This window comes from Ovis aries, chromosome 1 (genome assembly GCF_016772045.2).
Source record: "Ovis aries strain OAR_USU_Benz2616 breed Rambouillet chromosome 1, ARS-UI_Ramb_v3.0, whole genome shotgun sequence".
NCBI lineage: Eukaryota > Metazoa > Chordata > Mammalia > Artiodactyla > Bovidae > Ovis > Ovis aries.
In genome coordinates this window covers 106,627,684-106,645,914 of record NC_056054.1, presented here as the reverse complement: position 1 = coordinate 106,645,914, position 18,231 = coordinate 106,627,684, and the positions used below count along the sequence as shown (strand labels likewise).

The following is an 18,231-nucleotide window of genomic DNA, read 5'->3' as shown; positions in this document are numbered from 1 at the left end:
ACCTTACCCTTGTCATAGATTAGGTGAACATGGGTGTGTGGGTTTATCCCTGGGCTTTCCATCATGTTCCACTGATCTCTATTTCTATTTTTGTGCCAGGACCACACGAGAGATAAGGCTCTTTGTGCAATGCTTTTCCCATCCTGCTTGCAGTCCCTCGGTCCCTCCCCCAGCATGGAGGATGCGGAGGCCATCTGGACTGTTTGGAGACTTAGCGAAAGGAGAAGGGTGCAGAGCCACGCCAGCCCCATCACCCCTCCACCTCGGAAAGGAGAAAATGAAGAGAGAAGAAACATTTCTGTCTCCCGGCTCCAGCTCCAGCTCTAAGCCTCCCTCATGTGATGGGGAAGAGCAGGATGGAAAGGCAGGGTCCAGACAGGACCCAAGGCTCTCAGGCCAAAGCCAGACTTCCCCCGAGGGGCCCTGGGCTAGCTCTCTGCTCTGCCGATCACTTCTTCAGCACCAGCTGTCTTTCCCTCTCTAGTTCTCCAGATCTCTTGGTACAGAGCTTCCCAAAGTTGTCGTCTCTCTTACCATCTGGTCTCCATCCCGCTCACTTCCTTCTTCCCATCTCTTGTTGCCAAAAGACTTATGACTCCTTGCTGATGTTATGCCTGCCACACATGTCCAGCAGGACCCATCTAGTCCTGGAAGAGAGAAGGGGGATAGGGAGATAAAAAGGAGGGGCCAAGTTAGGAGCAAGGCAAGAGTGACTTCTCGGGACTTCTCTGGCAGTCCAGCAGTTGAGACTCCACGCGTACAATGCAGCGGGTACAGATTCCATCTCTGGGTGGGAACTAAGATCCCATATGCTGCAGGGCCAAAAAAAGAAAAAAATGGGTGACTTCCCACCCCTGCCTTAGCCTCTGCATTAAAAACAAAGAAGTGGGAGGCAGGGGAGTTAACAGAATGAGCAGCTTTAGATCTTTCTGACCACTGCCGGAAATGACACTCTGTTGTGTCTGCCTCTCTAGTCCCTTAAGGACACTTTGGCAGGCCCCCTTCTGAGACCTCCTTCTCTGAAGGAGGGGGCAAGAGACGGGAGTGACTGGCACTTATCCAGTGCTACAGCCAGACTCCCTCAGGTTCCCTTGGGAGTGGTGATTCCCACAGCTTGCTGCCCATTGGAGAGCTTCTTACAGAGCCCTCTTGGCACACAGAACCTCACCTGTCCCTCTTGGTGGTCCCCTCTATTCCTAGCCACCTCTCTTCAGCGTCTGTGTCTTTTACTCAGCAAGGCCCAGGAGGCAGATGAACCAGGCCCCTGCCCTAGAAGACAGCTCCCCAGAAATGGGACCCCAGTGTGCTTCTAGTGGGATGCCCAGTCCTGAGGAGTCATCCCCTTGAAAGGCCTCACTGACTTGCCTCGGTGGGTGTCACCTTTCCCCTCTGAGCAGAAGTGGGGAACCCACACCTGCTCTCCAGGGCTGGCCACCCTGCACTCCCATCCTGCTGCATACAGCCTCTTTGCCCTCTGTCTCTCTCTCTCCTGGAGACTGGGACAAGGGTATGCCCTTCCATATGGGTCTGCCAACTTTCATTAGTATATGTATGGCACACAGAGCCTGTTATGTTTTAGTCTGAGAACACACCTTCAATCCTGAGACATGAGTAGATTCAGAATGTCTTCATCGGGGACTTCCCTGGTGGTCCAGTGGCTAAGACTCTGAGCTCCCAATGAAGGGGGGCCCAGGTTCAATCCCTGGTCAGGGAACTGGATTCCACATGCTGAAACTAAAAGATCCTACATGCTTCTACGAAGACTGAAGATCCTGCGTGCCCCAACTAAGACCTAATAAAAAAAAAGAGAAAATCTTCATCAAACCGTATTCCAAGCTGGCTTACTAATGGCTCATCTTCCTCTGGGATCAATTCCAACCTGCCAAATTCCCTCTTAAAATACTGTGTCCAGAACAATATTCCAGAAGTGGAGGGCAAAAGGAGTGTCGCCATTCCTGATCTGGATGCCTTACATCTGTTAATCACTTGTATCCTTTTTACTTTTTTAGGTAGTTTCATCATGGTCCTCGGTTCACGATGAGGTTGTGGTCTGCTAAAATCCCCAGGTTTTCTTTACGAGATAGACTTTACTCTTTCCTTATGCTGTTGATTTTTTTGAAATCTAAATCAGATTTTACATTTACCCTAATTAAAATTCACCTGGTTCATTGTTTCTCCTATTCTGTCAAAGCCTAACTCCCATTTCCTGAATAATATGTAGACTAATATGTAGATTTAACCAATACAGTTTCTGTGATTTCATCCGTCTTTATTAAAAGTTTGTGATCTTCAGGACCAAGGACAGAACCCTGAGGGCCCAGGGAGCCCTCGGCTTTGTCATAGACATCTCTGGGAATGGCTACTGAACTGCGTGTTTTGTTTGTTTGTTTGCTTGTTTAAATTTATTTATTTTAAATTATTATTTTTAAAATATCTATCTATTTATTTGGCTGTGCCAGGTCTTAGTTGAGGCATGTGGGATCTAGTTCCCTGACCAGGGATCGAACCCGGGACCCCTGCATTGGCATTTTGGAGTCTTAGCCACTGAACCACCACAGAAGTTCCTTGAATTACTTTTTATTGGAGTATAGTTGCTTCGCAATATTGTGTTAGTTTCTGCTGTACAGCAAAGTGAACCAGCTATACATGTTTCAGATATACATACCCCTCTTTTTGGAACTTCCTTCTCATTTAGGGCACCGCAGAGCACTGAATAGGGTTCCCTGCGCTATACAGCAGGCTCTCGGTAGTCATCTAGTTTGATGACTACATAGTAGATGGCACTGTATGTACGTCAATCCCAATCTCCCAATTCATCCCCGCCTCCTTTTCCCGCTTTGGTATCCATAAATCTGCTCTCTGTAGCTGTGTCTCTATTTCTGCTTTGCAGATAAGTTCATCTGTATCATTTCTCTAGATTCCACATATAAGTGATATTAAACAGTATTTGTTTTTCTCTTTCTGACTTACTTCACTCAGTATGACAGTCTCTAGATCCTTCCATGTGTCTGTAAATGGCATAACTTCACTCCTTTTTATGGCTGAGTAATAGTCCATTGTATATAGGTACCACATCCAGGTCTCCTGCATTGCAGGCAGATTCTTTACCATCTGGGGGCTTACTGGGGAAGCCCTCAACATTCCACTGTTGTACCGCATCCTCTTCATCCATTCCTCTGCTGATAGCCATATAAGTGAGGTGAAGTCGCTCAGTCGTGTCTGACTCTTTGCGACCCCATGGACTGGAGCCTACCAGGCTCCTCCGTCTGTGGGATTTTCCAGGCAAGAGTACTGGAGTGGGGTGCCATTTCCTTCCTTCCCCGGATAGACATATAGGTTGCTTCCAAATCCTGGCTATTGTAAACAGTGCTGCAGTGAACACTGGGGCTCATGTCTATTTTTTTAAATTTTTATTTGTTTATTTTTGGGTGGGCTGGGTCTTCACTGCTGCGTGTGGACTTTCTCTTGCTCCAGGGAGCAGGGCCTCCTCCTCCTTGTAGCGCTCGGGCTTCTCTTGTTGAGGAGCACGGGCTCTAGAGTGTGCTCTCAGTATCTGCGGCTTATTTGCTCTGTGGCCTGTGGAATCTTCCCCAAGCAGGGATGGGATCCATGTCCTCTGCACTGGGGGGTAGACCACCAGGGAAGTCCCCTCCATGTGTCTTTTTGGATTATGGTTTTCTCCAGGTATAGGCCCAGGAGTGGGATTGCTGGCTCATGTGGGAGTTCTGTTTTTAGGTTTTTGAGGAACCTCCATACTGTTCTCCATAATGGTGGTACCAATTTACATTTCCACCAACAGTATAGGAGGGGTCCCCTTTCTTCATACTCTCTCCAGCACTTATTTGTTCTGTAGATTTTTTGGTGATGCCCATTCTGACCGCTGTGAGGTGATACCTCATGGTAGTTTTGATTGGCATTTCTCTAATAATTAGTGATGTTGAGCATCTTGTCCTGTGTGTTTTTGGCCATGTGGATGTCTTCTTTGGAGAAATATCTATTCACATCTTCCACCCATTGTTTCATCGGGTCATTTGTTTTTGATATTGAGCTGCATGAGCTGTTTGCATATTTTGGAGATTAATCCCTTGTCAGTTGCTTCACTTGCAAATATTTTCTCCAATTCGGAGGGTTGTCTTTTCATCTTCTTTATGGTTTGCTCTGCAAAAGCTTTTAGGTTTAATTAGGTCCCATTTGTTCGACTAATGAACTTTGTATCCACTCACTGTAGAATCAGGTAGCCTAAGTGTCCTGGGCCCAGGGACATAAAAAGTGCAAGCAAAGGCCTCACAAAAATCTCAGGAAGAGTGCAACCCCGCCCCTCCGCCCCAGGGAAGGAGAAGACGCCTGGCCCGCCTTGCACCCACTGTTTCCTGGCCCATGGAGGGCCTCATTTTCCTCAGCTTCTCATCACATCAAGCAGTAGTTTTCTGTTTAGAACTGGCTGGGTCTTGGTGTCAGCTCCACCAGCTGTGGTTGTGGGACCCACCTTCTCCTGCCTCAGGAAAATCAACATCCCTCCCTCTCTTCTCCAGCATTTCAGGTCATCTCTGCTTCCCAAGAGTCCCCAGACTCACAAGGGTGGCTCATGGAAAAGGTTTGCTCTAGCTTGATGGCTTTCATAGCGATAGTCCTCAAAAAGGCTTTTTGTGCAAAGACTTCCCTGTACCTGATCTTGTTTGATCCTCAGAACAAACACCTGGATATGGATAAGCATTAACCTCCTTTATAAAACAGGTGAATTGAGGGTCAGTTGGAGAATCTACGTGATTTGCCTAAGGTCAGTCAGCTAGAAAGTGTAAAAGTCAGACCCAGGGCTCTCTGCAGGAGACACAGTGCCAAACGTCTCGCCTCTGGGTGACAGTGGGGCCCAGGAGAGAAAGTCTCCACCCCCTGCCACTCCCATGTCTCCAGGGGACCCCCTCATGGATCCCAGGGATCTCAAGTATCATCTCTCTCTGAATAGCCGGGAAGTGAAAAGGGAAGGAGAGACTCCAAGTCAGCATTCCTGGGCCCAACCCTCAGGAGGCCTCAGCCCAAACAGAATGGCCTGATTTGTGAGGTAATGTGGGGGTGGAGATGCCTCAGCCTCCCACACCATGCCCACTGGCCTCTGCCTTCCAGTGGACCAGTGAATTCAAACTCCACTTGGCCTAGTGGGATAGCCTCCAGGTCACTGATCCTGCTGTGCTCCCTTCTCAGAAACCTTCCCCATCCTCCGTGCTCCCCTGGGTCTCCGTGGACTCCTCAGATGCTAAGTATTATGATAGCCTTATTGGTTACCCCCACCACCATTGTTGCCCTCCCATTACCAAATCATGAGCTCCTCCAGGGGTGGAACAGACTGCTGACACAGAGTAGGTTTCGAGCTAAATTGGATGCACATGAGCAGAAATTCCTTCCCCCTTCAAGGAGTCTCATTATTCTCCGCTCTCCCCCTCTGACGCTGCTTCCCCTTTACAAGCCCCAAATCCCACCTCCTTCACTACCCAGTTCAAGGACCTCCCCTCCTCCAGAAGGCCTTCCCAGCTACTCCCGTCCTCAGAGAGCTCTTTGTCTCCTGAACTGTGGAGCTCTCAAAGGGATGCTTTGCGGATTCAGTCAGATAACGTAAATAAAATGTTAGAACATGATTTGGCACATTCCAAAGGCTGGATAAATTTGGACGCCTTGTGACTAAGAGATGCCTCTTTCTGCTTCCTCTTCTTGGCACAGTCTGAGAGCCACCAGGGGGCGCCCTCTGCACAAAAAAGCCCTTTCACCGAGGACGGGCCCGAGTGTCCTTCCTCCCCGCGGCCCCGCCACCCCCGACCCCACCCCACCCTCCGTGAGAACTGAGAGTGAGAGGTGGGGTTTCACTACCTAAAAGCTGGGTATATGAACTTCAGGTTATATGAAAGAGGAGTAGAAAGGATGAGGTGAATAATGGAAAGAACACGCTTTTGCCTGCCCTTGTTTCCTGATGGAGACTGAGGACATAGGGTGGGCGTGCATACGCGATGTCTTCCAATGCCGCATACTCGGTGTTTTCCAGGCAATGTGTTTTCTGACCTCTGTCTTCAATGCAGCTTTCTCCCAGTATTTCAGGAGGGTGAGTCTTTGCTATTTAGGAAAAACATGGCCACATCTATCCTTTCAGCCGTCCCATGAGAGTTCCATCAGCGCTCCCATTTTATGGATCAAGAAACTGAGTCCGAGAATTCAATGAGTGACACTTTTCTTGGATGCCCTGAGTAACAGACTCGCACCCCCTCGCAAGCCTGAATCCCCTGGCACCCCTCCCACAGGCTCAGTTCTGTGTATAATCTTTTATCTGGGGTGATGACCTGGCCTCACTGCCTCCTTCGCCTGAAAGCCACCGCCTTCGGATCGGATTTTCCTGGCACGGGTTTTCCTTTGGTTCCGCTCTGCAGTACCCCGGGGCGGCAGGGACAGAGGCTGCCGCCGTCGCTCTGAACCCTAAGGGGTTAAGGCCTGGGTCCCGCCCCTTTTCCCGCCAGGCTGGCGGGAGTATGAATAGCCTCGCTCCCACTCCCGACTCCCAGTCGCTCCGGTTGCTCCTTGCCCCGCCCCGTCATTGTCCCCATCCGCGTCTTTTCCCTTACGTCCCCAAAGCTTTGAGAGCTGCTGGCTTCTCCTGGTGCTCCGAGTCTCTCCATCTTCGGTGGGTCAGACGAGCAGGATGGAGGGCTGCCTGGGGGAGGAATCTTTTCAGATGTGGGAGCTCAACCGGCGCCTGGAGGCCTACCTGGCCCGCGTCAAGGCGCTAGAGGAGCAGAATGAGCTGCTCAGCGCGGAGCTCGGGGGTCTCCGGGCACAGGCCGGGGATGCCTCCTGGAGGGCTCGTGCCGACGACGAGCTGGCGGCCCTACGGGCCCTCGTCGACCAGCGCTGGCGGGAGAAGCACGCGGCCGAGATGGCGCGCGACAACCTGGCAGAAGAGGTGGAGGGCGTGGCGAGTAGGTGCCAGCAGCTGCGGCTGGTCCGGGAGCGGACAGCGGAGGAGGTGGCCCTCAGCCGGCGTGCGGTCGAGGCCGAGAAATGCGCCCAGGCCTGGCTGAGCACCCAGGCTGCGGAGCTGGAGCGCGAGCTGGAGGCTCTGCGCGCGGCGCACGAGGAGGAGCGCGCCGGCCTGAACGCGCAGGCTGCCTGCGCCCCCCGCGGCCCCGCTCCGCCCCGGGGTCCCCCCGCGCCGGCCCCCGAGGTGGAGGAGCTGGCTCAGCGGCTGGGCGAGGCGTGGCGTGGGGCAGTGCGCGGCTACCAGGAACGCGTGGCGCACATGGAGACGTCGCTGGGCCAGGCCCGCGAGCGGCTGGGCCACGCGATGCAGGGCGCCCGCGAGGGTCGCCTGGAGCTGCAGCAACTCCAGGCAGAGCGCAGCGGCCTTCAGGAGCGCAGGGCCGCGCTGGAGCAGAGGCTGGAGGGCCGCTGGCAGGAGCGGCTGCGGACCACTGAGCAGTTCCAGGTGAGGAAGTCGGGGGCGGGGACTGGGCAAGACAAGGCTTCAAGAAGTCCTTTTGGGGTTCAGAGACCTGGGAAGGAGAGTGGGCAGTGGGGGTAGCTGTAGATTTAGGGGCCACTTCTTAGAAAACCATGCCTGGTACCACCAGCCTGGACTCTTCCAACTCTAGTGCAGGGTTGGAGGTTCAGAGTCCTCTCAAAGTACACCTCGAAGGGCCGAGCCCAAGACGTTGCAACAGTCTCCTCCCTGTCTGGATGGCACCCTCCCACCCTGATGGCCACTGGGCCCCTCCCTAGGCTCTGCTATCACTCAGAAGATGCTCAGGACTTGGCCTCTCAGTCTCCAAGTTCTCAACAGCCCTCCTCCCCTTGGCAGGAGAGGGTGAGGGGCCCTGGATGAGGGGCCACCAGCCCCTTCTCCCTTGTGAGGGCTCTTCAGCTCCTGAGTACATTCCAGAGGCCTGGGACAGCTGCTCCCCCTCACACTGCGCAGATGTGACCAGCAGCTGAGAAAACAGCCTCCTGCCTGGCCCAGACAGAGGTCTCACTATCCCCCACTCTCCCTTCAGAGGAGAAAGATTCCAGAACCTGAGAACGTGTGGGAAGTGGAGGGGGCGGGGCCGAGTGTGGGGAGCGGGAGACAGTGGCTGGGACCCAGGCTGTTTGGCTTCCAGTCCTGCAGGCTCCAGGCCTGTTGATTAATCGTTTTTCCTTCTGCTTCCACTTTCCCCCCTTCTCCTCCTCTCTGTAACCCATCTCCTCTCCTCCCTCACCTCCCCCTTCCTGTGGGAGTTGAATTCTGAGCCGCATGTGCTACCATTTAATCAGCATCCTCAGAGGAGGAGCCAGGCCGTGGGATAGGATTGAGAGGGGCCCTTCGCAGAGGCTCCAGAAGGGGGTTCTCTGGGCAGGGAGTGGGGTAGGGGAGGCAGGAATCTGCTCTGCGGAGAAGTTAATCAGGAAGCGAAGCTGCTGCTGCAGCAGCCAAGGGGGATGGAGGTGCGTGAGGGGGAAGGAGCCCTCCCCTTCACTGACTACCTCTGGCTTGCTCTGCAGCTGGCCGTGGAGGCCCTGGAGCAGGAGAAACAAGGCCTCCAGAGCCAAATCGCCCAGGTCCTGGAAGGTCGGCAGCAGCTGGCACACCTCAAGATGTCCCTCAGCCTGGAGGTGGCCACATACAGGTAGAGCCTGACCCTGACCCATGCGGACACACAGATACACAAGTCCATGTGGGGGCAGACTCCTCGCCTGAAGGGGCCCAGAGCCACGGGTGAGGTGGGGGCTCGGCCACCACTCGGTCCTGTGACCCTAGGCTAGGCTGATCCCTTCCACCTAAGCCCATCTGCTCTCCTATGGGTTCAAGACTGGAGAAGTATCCTGTGCCGAGGAGACCCTCCAAAGAGCGGTGATATAGCTGAGTGGGACAGCCTCGCAGGAGAAGGCTGGACACCTACAGGTCATCTGCAGCCAGAACATTACCCTCAGGGGGCTGAAAAGCACGGTCCCTGTGTGTGCACTCACACCAAGAGGGTGATGTCCTTGAGCAGCCTCAGGAAGGAGGAACGGCAGGTGTGGGCTGGTGGCACCGACTTGCCACCTGACCTGGGCCTCAGTCTCCTGGTCTGGAGGGTGGGAGATGGGCTAGGTGACAACCAAAGTCCCTTCCATCCTGAATGTCCCGGGGCCTGACTCCTCTCAAGCCTTGGTGCCCTTGGCCTTGGCCTTGCCCAGCCCTTCTACTGACCATACCCTGTTGGCTCAGGAAAGGTTGAGACCAAGGAAGTGCTTCTTCTCTGGCTCTGTGGCTTTGGACAATCCCACCGTCTCACCTGGAAAACTGACCTTGTTAGCCAAGGCCCCACTGATGGAGCCTGAGGAAGGAAGGGGCTTTGCCATGGTGAAGGCAAGCCCACAGGGTGGGGCCAGGGCTGGACAGCCTATGAGGACAGTGCACCCAGAATCCACAGACGAACAAAAGCAGGGGCCCTGGAAAAAGCTCAGGAGGGGAGGGGAGGCAGGGCCCAGAGAAGGAAAATCAGTGAGGCTCCAAGGATGAGAAGGGAGGGGCTCCACCTCCACAGAGATCAGAGAGCAGCGCGGTGCTGCAGCAGGAAGAACCGAGAAAACGCTAACCAGACTCAGAGATGATGAAGAAGAGCACAGAGGCAGCAGATGATCAGCATAACTTGTCGAATTGATTGGCCCTCCTTCCCCGCAATTGGCCCCCTCCTTCTCAGTCCCCATGGGACACTAAGGCAGGGGCATGGACACAAAGACCTTCATTGCCCTGAAAGGCTTGGGATCCAGAGTACTTAGAGAGATCCCCAGATAAGAGCCTTGACCCCTAGTCAAACCACTGAGGGGAAAGGTCTGGGCAGGCTTAACCTGGGTTTTGAGGCATGAAAAGGATTTGGAGAGAGGGAGCTGAATTCTTTTGTTTTTGTCTGTAACCAGCTCTGGGGGCCCTGGGGGAGGAGGAGGAGGAGGAGGGAGCCTATCCCATGGGAACGGGCTGAGAATTCCCACTGCCCCAGGGAAGCCCCCTCCTCAGACCCTCCAGATGGCAGTGCGGACAAAGGCAGCAATTAGCATGAGAATCGGCCCCCCACCCGGAGGATGAGGTCATAGGCCTGGGATGGGGAGGGGACTAGTCTAAGCGACGTGCGGGGGTGTGTGTACACTGTGCCGACTGTGTGGGAACCGCTTGTGTGTCTGTGAGTCCAGCTGTGTGTTCAGATAAGTGTGTGACTCTGTGAGCAAGTGTGTGCTGTCTGTGGGTGCGACCATGTGATTTCACGTGCAGAGCCAAGTACAAGCCCATTGTGGCTTTTGTGTGATAGTGGGGAAGGTGAGGAGGACGCCTGCCAGGCGGGGGCTGTGACTTTCCGCTGGCTGGCTGGCCTGCTGGCCTGTGGGCAGAGGGCTGACCCAGCTTTTCTTCCCTCATCTCCAGGACCCTCCTCGAAGCGGAGAACTCGCGGCTGCAGACCCCTGGAAGCGGCTCCAAGACTTCCCTCAGCTTTCTGGGTAAGAGGAGGGGCCAGGTTTCCCCCAGAACTTTACCTTTGCTTCCTCTTCGTACCCCAGAGCGATTCATTTTCTGAGATGAGAAGCAGGAAAGCCTAACTCTTGACTCCGTGGCCCCTAACATCAACGAGCATGCTCTTAGTCCAGCCCAGAAAAGGCAGGAGCGGGATTAGGGTACTCCTCCCCGTCCCAGCTGATGTGTCCTGACACCATTTTCCCTCCTCTGCCTTTCCAGACCCTAAGCTGGAGCTACATTTCCCTGGGACCCCAGAGGGCCGGCGTCCGGGACCTCTGCTTTCTGTCCTGAGCCCTACTCCCCTCTCCTCACCTTTGCCTGGTACCCTGGAAACACCTGTGCCAACCTTTCTGAAGAGCCAGGAATTCCTTCAGGCCCGCACCCCGACCTCAGCCAGCACCCCCATCCCACCCACCCCTCAGGCTCCCTGCCCTGCTGTAGATGCTGAGATCAGAGCCCAGGATGCCCCTGTGTCCCTGCCCCAACCACGTGTTGGGAGGCAACAGGTGCCAGAAGTCATGTGGGCTGAAGCCAAGGTGGCCGTCCCTGCCAGCATCCTGCCGGGACCAGAGGAGCCTGGGGGCCAGCAACAAGAGCCCAGTCCAAGCCAGTCCCCTGAAGATCGTGCCTCCCTGGCTCCAGCCCTCAGCCATGACCGCTCCAGTCTAGAGACCAAAGGTGGAGAAGCCAGTGGGTCTAGAGAGTCCAGCAGATCCCAGGAGGAAGATGAAGGCCAACTCTGGGGGCTGGCAGAGAAAGAAACAGTGGTAGAGGTCAAAGCAGTGAGCAGCTTGGAGCAGGAAACTTGGCAAGAAGAGGCGGGTCTGGACAGGAAAGAAATCCAAGACGCCCAGGGCCCTTTGGAAAAAGAAGCTGTGAACTCTCTGGAAGAAGAGATTCAAAAGCCATCGATTCCACTGGGAAAACAGAGCCATGAGACTGTAAGAGCTCTAGAGAAGGAGAGTCTGGAATCTCTGAGGTCTTTGGAAGAAGAGAACTTAGAAACACTAAAAATACTAGAAAAGGAGAATCAAGAATTGTTGAAGTCTTTAGAAGCAAAGGAGACGGAGGTAGTGAGATCTTTAGAAAAAGAGACTCTAGAACTACTTAAGCCTATAGGAAAAGAGGATCCACAGACATTGCCATCTCTAGAAAAGGAGAATCAAGAAATAATGAGGTCTCTTGAAGTTAATGGAGAGACATTTTTATATCCAGGAAAGGAAAATCAAGAATTAGTGAGGTCTTTAGAAGAGGAGAACATTGAGTCATTGAGAACTCTAGAAAAGGAGAGTCAAGAGCCACTGAGATGTCAAGAAGTAGAGAACCAGGAAACACTGAGACTCCTAGCCAAGGAGAATCAAGAGCCATTGGGGTCTCTAGAAGAAGAAGACCAGGAGACATCAAGACCTCTAGGGAAAGAGAATCACGAATCCCTGAGGGCTCCAGAAGATGAGAATCATGAGGCTTTGAGACCTCTAGAAAGAGAAAACCCAGAGTCACTGAGCTGTTTAGAAGAAGACCAGGAGGCAATGAGACCTCCAGAAAAAGAGAACCAGGAGCTGCTGAGGTCTCTAGAAAAAGAAAACCAGGAGCCACTGAGGTCTCTAGAAGAAGACCAGGAGGAAATAAGAGCTCTAGAAGAAGACCAGGAGACAGTGAGACCTCTAGAAAAAGAAAACCAGGAGCCGCTGAGGTCTCTAGAAGAAGACCAGGAGGAAATAAGAGCTCTAGAAGAAGACCAGGAGACAGTGACACCTCTAGAAAAAGAAAAACAGGTATCACTAAGGTCTCTAGAAGACCAGGAGGCAATGAGACCTCTAGAAGAAGAAAGCCAGGAGCCACTGAGGTCTCTAGAAAAAGAAAAAGAGGAGGCAATGAGGTCTCTAGAAAACCAGAATGCAGTGAGACCTCTAGAAGAAGAAAACCAAGAGCCACTGAGGTCTCTAGAAAAAGAAAAAGAGGAGGCAATGAGGTCTCTAGAAAACCAGAATGCAGTGAGACCTCTAGAAGAAGAAAACCAAGAGCCACTGAGGTCTCTAGAAAAAGTAAAAGAGGAGGCAATGAGACCTCCAGAAGAAGAAAACCAGGAGCAGCTGAGGTCTCTAGAAAAACAGGAGGCAATGAGACCTCCAGAAGAAGAAAAACAGGAATCACTGAGATCTCTAGAAGACCAGGAGGCAATGAGATCTCTAGAAGAAGAAAACCAGGAGCAGCTGAGGTCTCTAGAAAAAGAAAAACAGGAGGCAATGAGACCTCCAGAAGAAGAAAAACAGGAATCACCGAGATCTCTAGAAGACCAGGAGGCAGTGAGATCTCTAGAAGAAGAAGGCCAGATGACATTGAGCCCTCTAGAAGAAGTGAAACCAGAGACACTAAAGTCTCTTGGAAAAGATCAGGAGATAGTTCAACCTCTTGAAAAAGAGAATCAAGAGTTATTACGGTCCCTAAATGAAGAGCGTATAGAGGCAGTGAGGTCTTTAGAAACGGAGGCTCCAGAACTACTAAAGCCTACAGAAGAGGAAAACCTGGAAATACTGAAACCTCTAGAAAAGGAAAAGGAAAGTCAAGAGTCGCTGGGGTCTGTGGAAGGGAACCACGAGACACTGAGACCCCCAGGGAAGGAGAATCAAGAGTCCCTGGGCTCTCTGGCAGAGTGGAACACAGAGAATTTGCAGTCTCTAGAGGAGGCCGCCAAGGGAAGTCTAAGGCGCTTGGAAGAGGAAGAGATCGTGGAGAAGGAAGAGAGTCAGGCGTCACTGAGGCCCCTGGAGGAGCAGGGGCAGGAGCTGCCACTCTCTGCACAGCAGCAGACATGGGGAGATGCAATGCAGCGGGACCAAGAACTGGATCAGGACCGGCCCCCGGGGAGGGCTGGAGTGGACAGTGGGGATGGGGCAGAGCTGGAACTGGAAGAACGGGATAGCTTCCCTGCGGAGGGGGAGGTGGTGGAGCAGGGGCAGCTGCAGCTGACAGCCACAGGTGAGGCCTGGGGCCCGGGAGAGGGGCAGCCAGGCAGCCCTGAGCCCAAAGAGCAGAGGCTCCCAGCTGAGGGCGCTGGAGGGGCAGGAGGCGCTGCGGGCCTCCAGGACCCCGAGGAGCAGCCAGAGCAGGTGGGGGCCCTGGGCCTCCCGGCTGCCCAGGGAATGTCAGAGGTGATGGAGCCCGAGTTGGAAGATGAGGATGTGGCCCCGGGGAGTGGCCAAGCCTCCCCGGAGGTCACCTTGGAGTTAGAGAGGGCCATGGGCAGGTCTGCGGGAGTGGAACAGGGACTCCAGCAGGAGGCAATAAGGCTGGAGGACCCAGGTAGCCTGGCCAGAGAGGAGACGACGGAGCCACCCCTGGGGGAGGGAGGTGTGGAGGCAAAGAAGGTACAGGGCTTGGAAGGGCCCAGAAAGGAGCTGGAGGAGGCAGGCACTCTGGAGTCTGAGGTCTCCACACAGCCGGGCAAGAGCAGAGACCCACTGGGGACTCCTAGGGACTGGGAGGAGTCAGAATCTGGGGCCCCTGGGAAAACAGAAGAGCCAGTCTCAGCTGAGACCTTGTGCCACGAGGCAAGTGATACCCCCCAGCCCAGGCCCCTGGGGTCAGAGGGAGCCGAGGAGGATGCCAAATCGCTGCTGGGGCCCCCCAGTCTGAGGCCCACTGAGTCCTGCTTGCCCAGCCTAATCCCTGAAGATACCCCTGGGCCCCAGCCCCTGGCTGAGGGAAACCAAGAGGCCAGCTGGGGGCTGGAGAGTAGGGCTGAGGTCCTGGGAAAGGCGGAGGGTGAGCAGGAGGATCTGGGCTCTGGGGGGATCCCTGAGGGCCTCCAGGAGGAAGGGGAGGAGAGCAGAGAAGAGAGCGAGGCGGATGAGCTAGGGGAGACCCTTCCTGACTCCACTCCCCTAGGCCTCTACCTCAGGTCCCCTGCTTCGCCCAAGTGGGACCTGCCTGGAGAGCAGAGGCCCTCCCCTCAAGGGGAGCCCGGAAAGGAAGGCTGGGGTCCTGCGGTCCCAGCCTCCAAGGGCCTTGGGGCCCAGCCCTCAGAGGAGGAAGAAGAGGAGGGAGCTGAGGAGGAACGTGGCCGTGACTCTGAGCTGTCGGAAGAGTTTGAGGACCTGGGGACTGAGGCTTCTCTCCTTCCCGGGGTCTCCGGGGAGGGGGAAGGGGAAGAACCCCTGAGCCAAGTGCCCCAGCTGCTCCTGGAGCCTGCAGCCTGGGATCGTGATGGAGAATCTGACGGATTTGCAGATGAGGAAGAGAGCGGGGAGGAGGGAGAGGAAGAAGAGGAAGAAGAGGGGAGGGAGCCAGGGCCAGGGCGCTGGGGGCCAGCGCCCTCTGTGGGCAGCCTCCCCACCCTGAGCAGCCCTCAGGGAGGACCCCTCCTGGGGTCTGAGACTGTGGGTGTCAGTGTCCCCCCCTGGGACAATGTCCCGGGGGGCGCAGCACCCGACGCCCCCATGACTGCCCTGGAGACCGAGTCCCAGAACAGCACTGAGGCCTCAGGCTCAGAGGAGGAGTCTGATGCTGCTCCCCTGGAGCCGGAGGACCAGGCCCCTGGCCCTCTGGGGACCCTCAGTGGGGTGGAGGACACCCTTGATGGTGGTGGCCCAGGCCCCAGCCTGAAGGAAGAGCTGGAGCGCGTGAATGGGGGCGTGGTGAACGGGCTGGAGCAGTCCGAGGGGGGAGGCCAGGGGAAACCGGGGGCGGCTGGGGGGGACCGAGGGAGCCCCTCAGAGGAGGAGGGGGCTTCCCTGAAGGCCCCTTGGGCAGGGGCTCCTCTTCACCTGGGCCAAGGCCAGTTCCTGAAGTTCAGTCAGAGAGGAGGTGATGGAGACTCCTGGTCCTCAGGGGAGGACTAGAGAGAGCTCTCCTGCACGGAGGCATTGGGCCGAGGGGCGTCCCGACCCCCTCCCTGCTCGGGGCAGCACTCTTAACCTGCACTCTCTTGACCTGTGGTTTCTATCCCAGAGGCCCGGCTGGCCAAGGGGAAACGGGTGTGGCAAAGGGGCCCGGTCCAAGCGTGGAGACTCCGGGAATAGATGCCAGCCCCCTGGCCTCTGCATAGCAGGGACAGCCTGCCTGCACTGTCCCGTGGGGCTGAAGCCAACTGAATCTGTAGGACTAGTCCCCCCTTCCCACTGCAGCTCCTTTCCTCCCATCCCATTAGCTGGAAAAGGCCAGGGCTCAGCGGCCCCTCCAAAGGGAGGGGCTGTGGTGGTGCGTGTGCCAGGGCTTGCCAGCTCTGCCCTTCCTCCCTGCACCCTCATGAGATGGTTGGCCGGTGGCTAATGAGGGTGAAGGGGTGCTCCTGGGTTCTGACCCCCCCATAGACCTGCCATGTTGTGGCCCCGTCTGCCTCATCCCTGCCTGAATAAAGTAACGCCTCCGCCTACAAAGTCTGGACTCTTCCTTCCTCAATTCAGGGGGGCCTCAGGGTTGACACAGGCAGAAGAGCCGGGGTAGAGGGGAGCAGGAGATGCTGGTGTTGGGGAGGGGCTGCCTGCTGGGGAGAGAAGATTCTGGAAGGCTTCACGGTGGAGACAAGCCAGGCAGATGAAGGCTGCAGGCAGGAGTGCTGGGGACCCGGGGAAGGCTGGGGGTGCTGCTTGATCGGGGACTGGGGGTGCCAACCCAGGTGCCCTTGGCGCCTGCAGAAGCCAGGCTTGTCATCATCTCTGTCCACAGCGCTGATTACAGGGATTAGGGCTTGGGGCCACCCCCACCCTCGCATGTCCTCCCTGCCAGCCCCTCAGTGCCGCCAGCATAATAAGCCCCCTTGCCCCCAAACCCAAACAATTGTCTGGCCTTGGTGTCTGCTCAGACTGGCCGGGTCAGAGCCGGGTGAGGGAAGAAGGAGGTCTGTTCTGCCTCAGTCTGGCTGTGTGGCCTCAGGTCAGTGCTCAACTTCTCTGAACCTCAGATTCTGCCACACAATGACAGACATGGGCCTCCCAGGGCAGAGAGAGCTAGGGGAAGCCAGCGGGTTACAGGTTAGATCTTCAGTAGGACCTCCTTGCAAGCGGAAGCAGGAGACAGGGAAGACAAGAAAATGGAGGTGAGGGGGGATAAGCTGAAGCTGTCGGGTGAAATGAAAGAGCAATGATGGGGTGTGCTGATGCCTGGGGTCAGATTGGGGGTCCACCCAGCCACAGCATCTTCCCAAGAACACCCCCCATTTCCCAGGAGTTCTCTGGGTCCCTGTATAGGGCCAGGAGGGACCAGGGGTGCCTGGATTAGGCTGGGCTTGACGGCCTTGTAGTCAGGATACCCAAATAGAAGCCACTCCCCATCTGAGCTCTGGAGGGAAGAGCAGGCCAGCGACACCTCTAAATACTCTGGGTGGGGGTGGGGCAGGAGCTGCCAGATGAATGTTCCCCGTTGGAGAGACAATCCCAAGGCCAGAGGCGGCCTGCCTTTCTTTTCTCAGGCCTCAGGCTGAGGCCAGGGGAAGATGAGAGGATGAAATCTCAACCCCTCTGACTTCAGCTCGTCCTCCCGACAAGGAGGGGGTGGACAGGAGGCCCCCGACAGGACCCCACTGTCTGCTTCTCTCCCTACACCTTCTCCGCTGTCTGGGAGTCTCTGTGTTGGTTATCTAGGCTTCCATTTCACACACACCCTGGCCCTTGGGGTCTAGGATGCTGGCGGTCCTCCTGGCCTCCACTCTTCTTCCTGTGCCCATTGCTAACAAGGCCATGTCTGATCTCACCAGGCTGCCAGGCTGGGGGCCAGCACACTGGCATCCGGGCAAATAAGGCCCCCTCCCTGCTCCTCTGATGGGACAGACGAGCCCTGTACTTGGTCTCCCCAGGCCCTCGGGCACCCCCACTTAGGCAAAGGGCCAAGAACAGAGGCTGAGTCCTTCCCTGTGTCCGGGCCATCCTGCCACCCACCCAACACACACACACCAGGGCCCCTGGTCCCCTGCAGAACTACCCAAACTATAGCCATTTCTGCTGACCGTCTCTAACAAGGGGAGGAATGTCAGACAGAAGTGAGGGCTCTCTAAAGGGGGTATGCCATGGGAGATGCGTCCTCTCTGGCAGTGGAAGTCTGTGCAGCTGGAGAAACGGCGGTTGGATGGAAACAGGGCCTGTCAGCTGCTAACGGGGCATGTACTGTGCTCCACGGACCACGCAAGTGGTGGGAGTCCAGGGTTCCTGGCCCTGGGAGCTCTGTCTTCTAACTGAACAGGGGCTTCTGAGTGGAAATCATATTCGGAAACGGAGACAGGCAGGAGACTGCGGGAGCACACAGCAGGCGCCCACCTGATCTGAGCCGGGGGAGGCTGGGAGGAGGTGGTCAGGGAAGGCTACTCTAGGAGCCTAAAAGAGGAGCCGGAGCTGGCCAGTGTAGGGAGGAGGAGGCACGAGGAGGGGAGGGAAAGGATTCTAGCCAGAGGGAACAGCATGTGCAAAATCCTGGGGCAGGAAGACGAGTTTGGGCATTTGAGGGACAGAACGAAGACTTGTGTGACCAGAAGGTGGAGAGTGAGGGGTAAAAAAGTTCACAATAATGCTAAAGAGGAGCTGGGGGCCAGGGGCCTAAGGCCTCCCTAGGCAGCCAGGAAATATGGCTTTCATCCTAAGGGCAATGGGTCTCCTCTGAAGTAGTGAGATGACAAGACCAGGTTTGCGTATTAAATAGAACTTTCCGGCTGCGGAGTGAGAGTAGATTGGGGTAGGTAGAACGGCTTCAGGGTAGCAGTGGGGCTGGAGAGCAAGCACGGAAGGGAAGCAGAGTCTCAG

The 18,231-nt window shown here is 55.6% G+C and overlaps 1 protein-coding gene across 1 annotated transcript; it reads left to right on the top strand.

Annotated features, from left to right (window-relative positions):
• The first annotated feature begins 2,136 nt into the window (after window positions 1-2,136).
• NES (nestin) lies at window positions 2,137-15,879 on the top strand. Its single transcript, XM_012183418.5, has 4 exons — window positions 2,137-7,462; window positions 8,515-8,639; window positions 10,412-10,485; window positions 10,721-15,879. Exons 1-4 carry the CDS (start codon window positions 6,680-6,682, stop codon window positions 15,340-15,342), a joined length of 5,604 nt encoding a protein of 1,867 aa, XP_012038808.3. The 5' UTR covers window positions 2,137-6,679; the 3' UTR covers window positions 15,343-15,879.
• Window positions 15,880-18,231: the final 2,352 nt, after the last annotated feature.

Bases quoted from the DNA above. Each gene is read 5' to 3' on its own strand.
- NES (XM_012183418.5), top strand. From the start codon at position 6,680: ATGGAGGGCTGCCTGGGGGAGGAATCTTTTCAGATGTGGGAGCTCAAC. The intron at 7,463-8,514 runs GTGAGGAAGTCG...CTTGCTCTGCAG, and splicing joins GGACCACTGAGCAGTTCCAG to CTGGCCGTGGAGGCCCTGGA. The intron at 8,640-10,411 runs GTAGAGCCTGAC...CCTCATCTCCAG, and splicing joins CTGGAGGTGGCCACATACAG to GACCCTCCTCGAAGCGGAGA.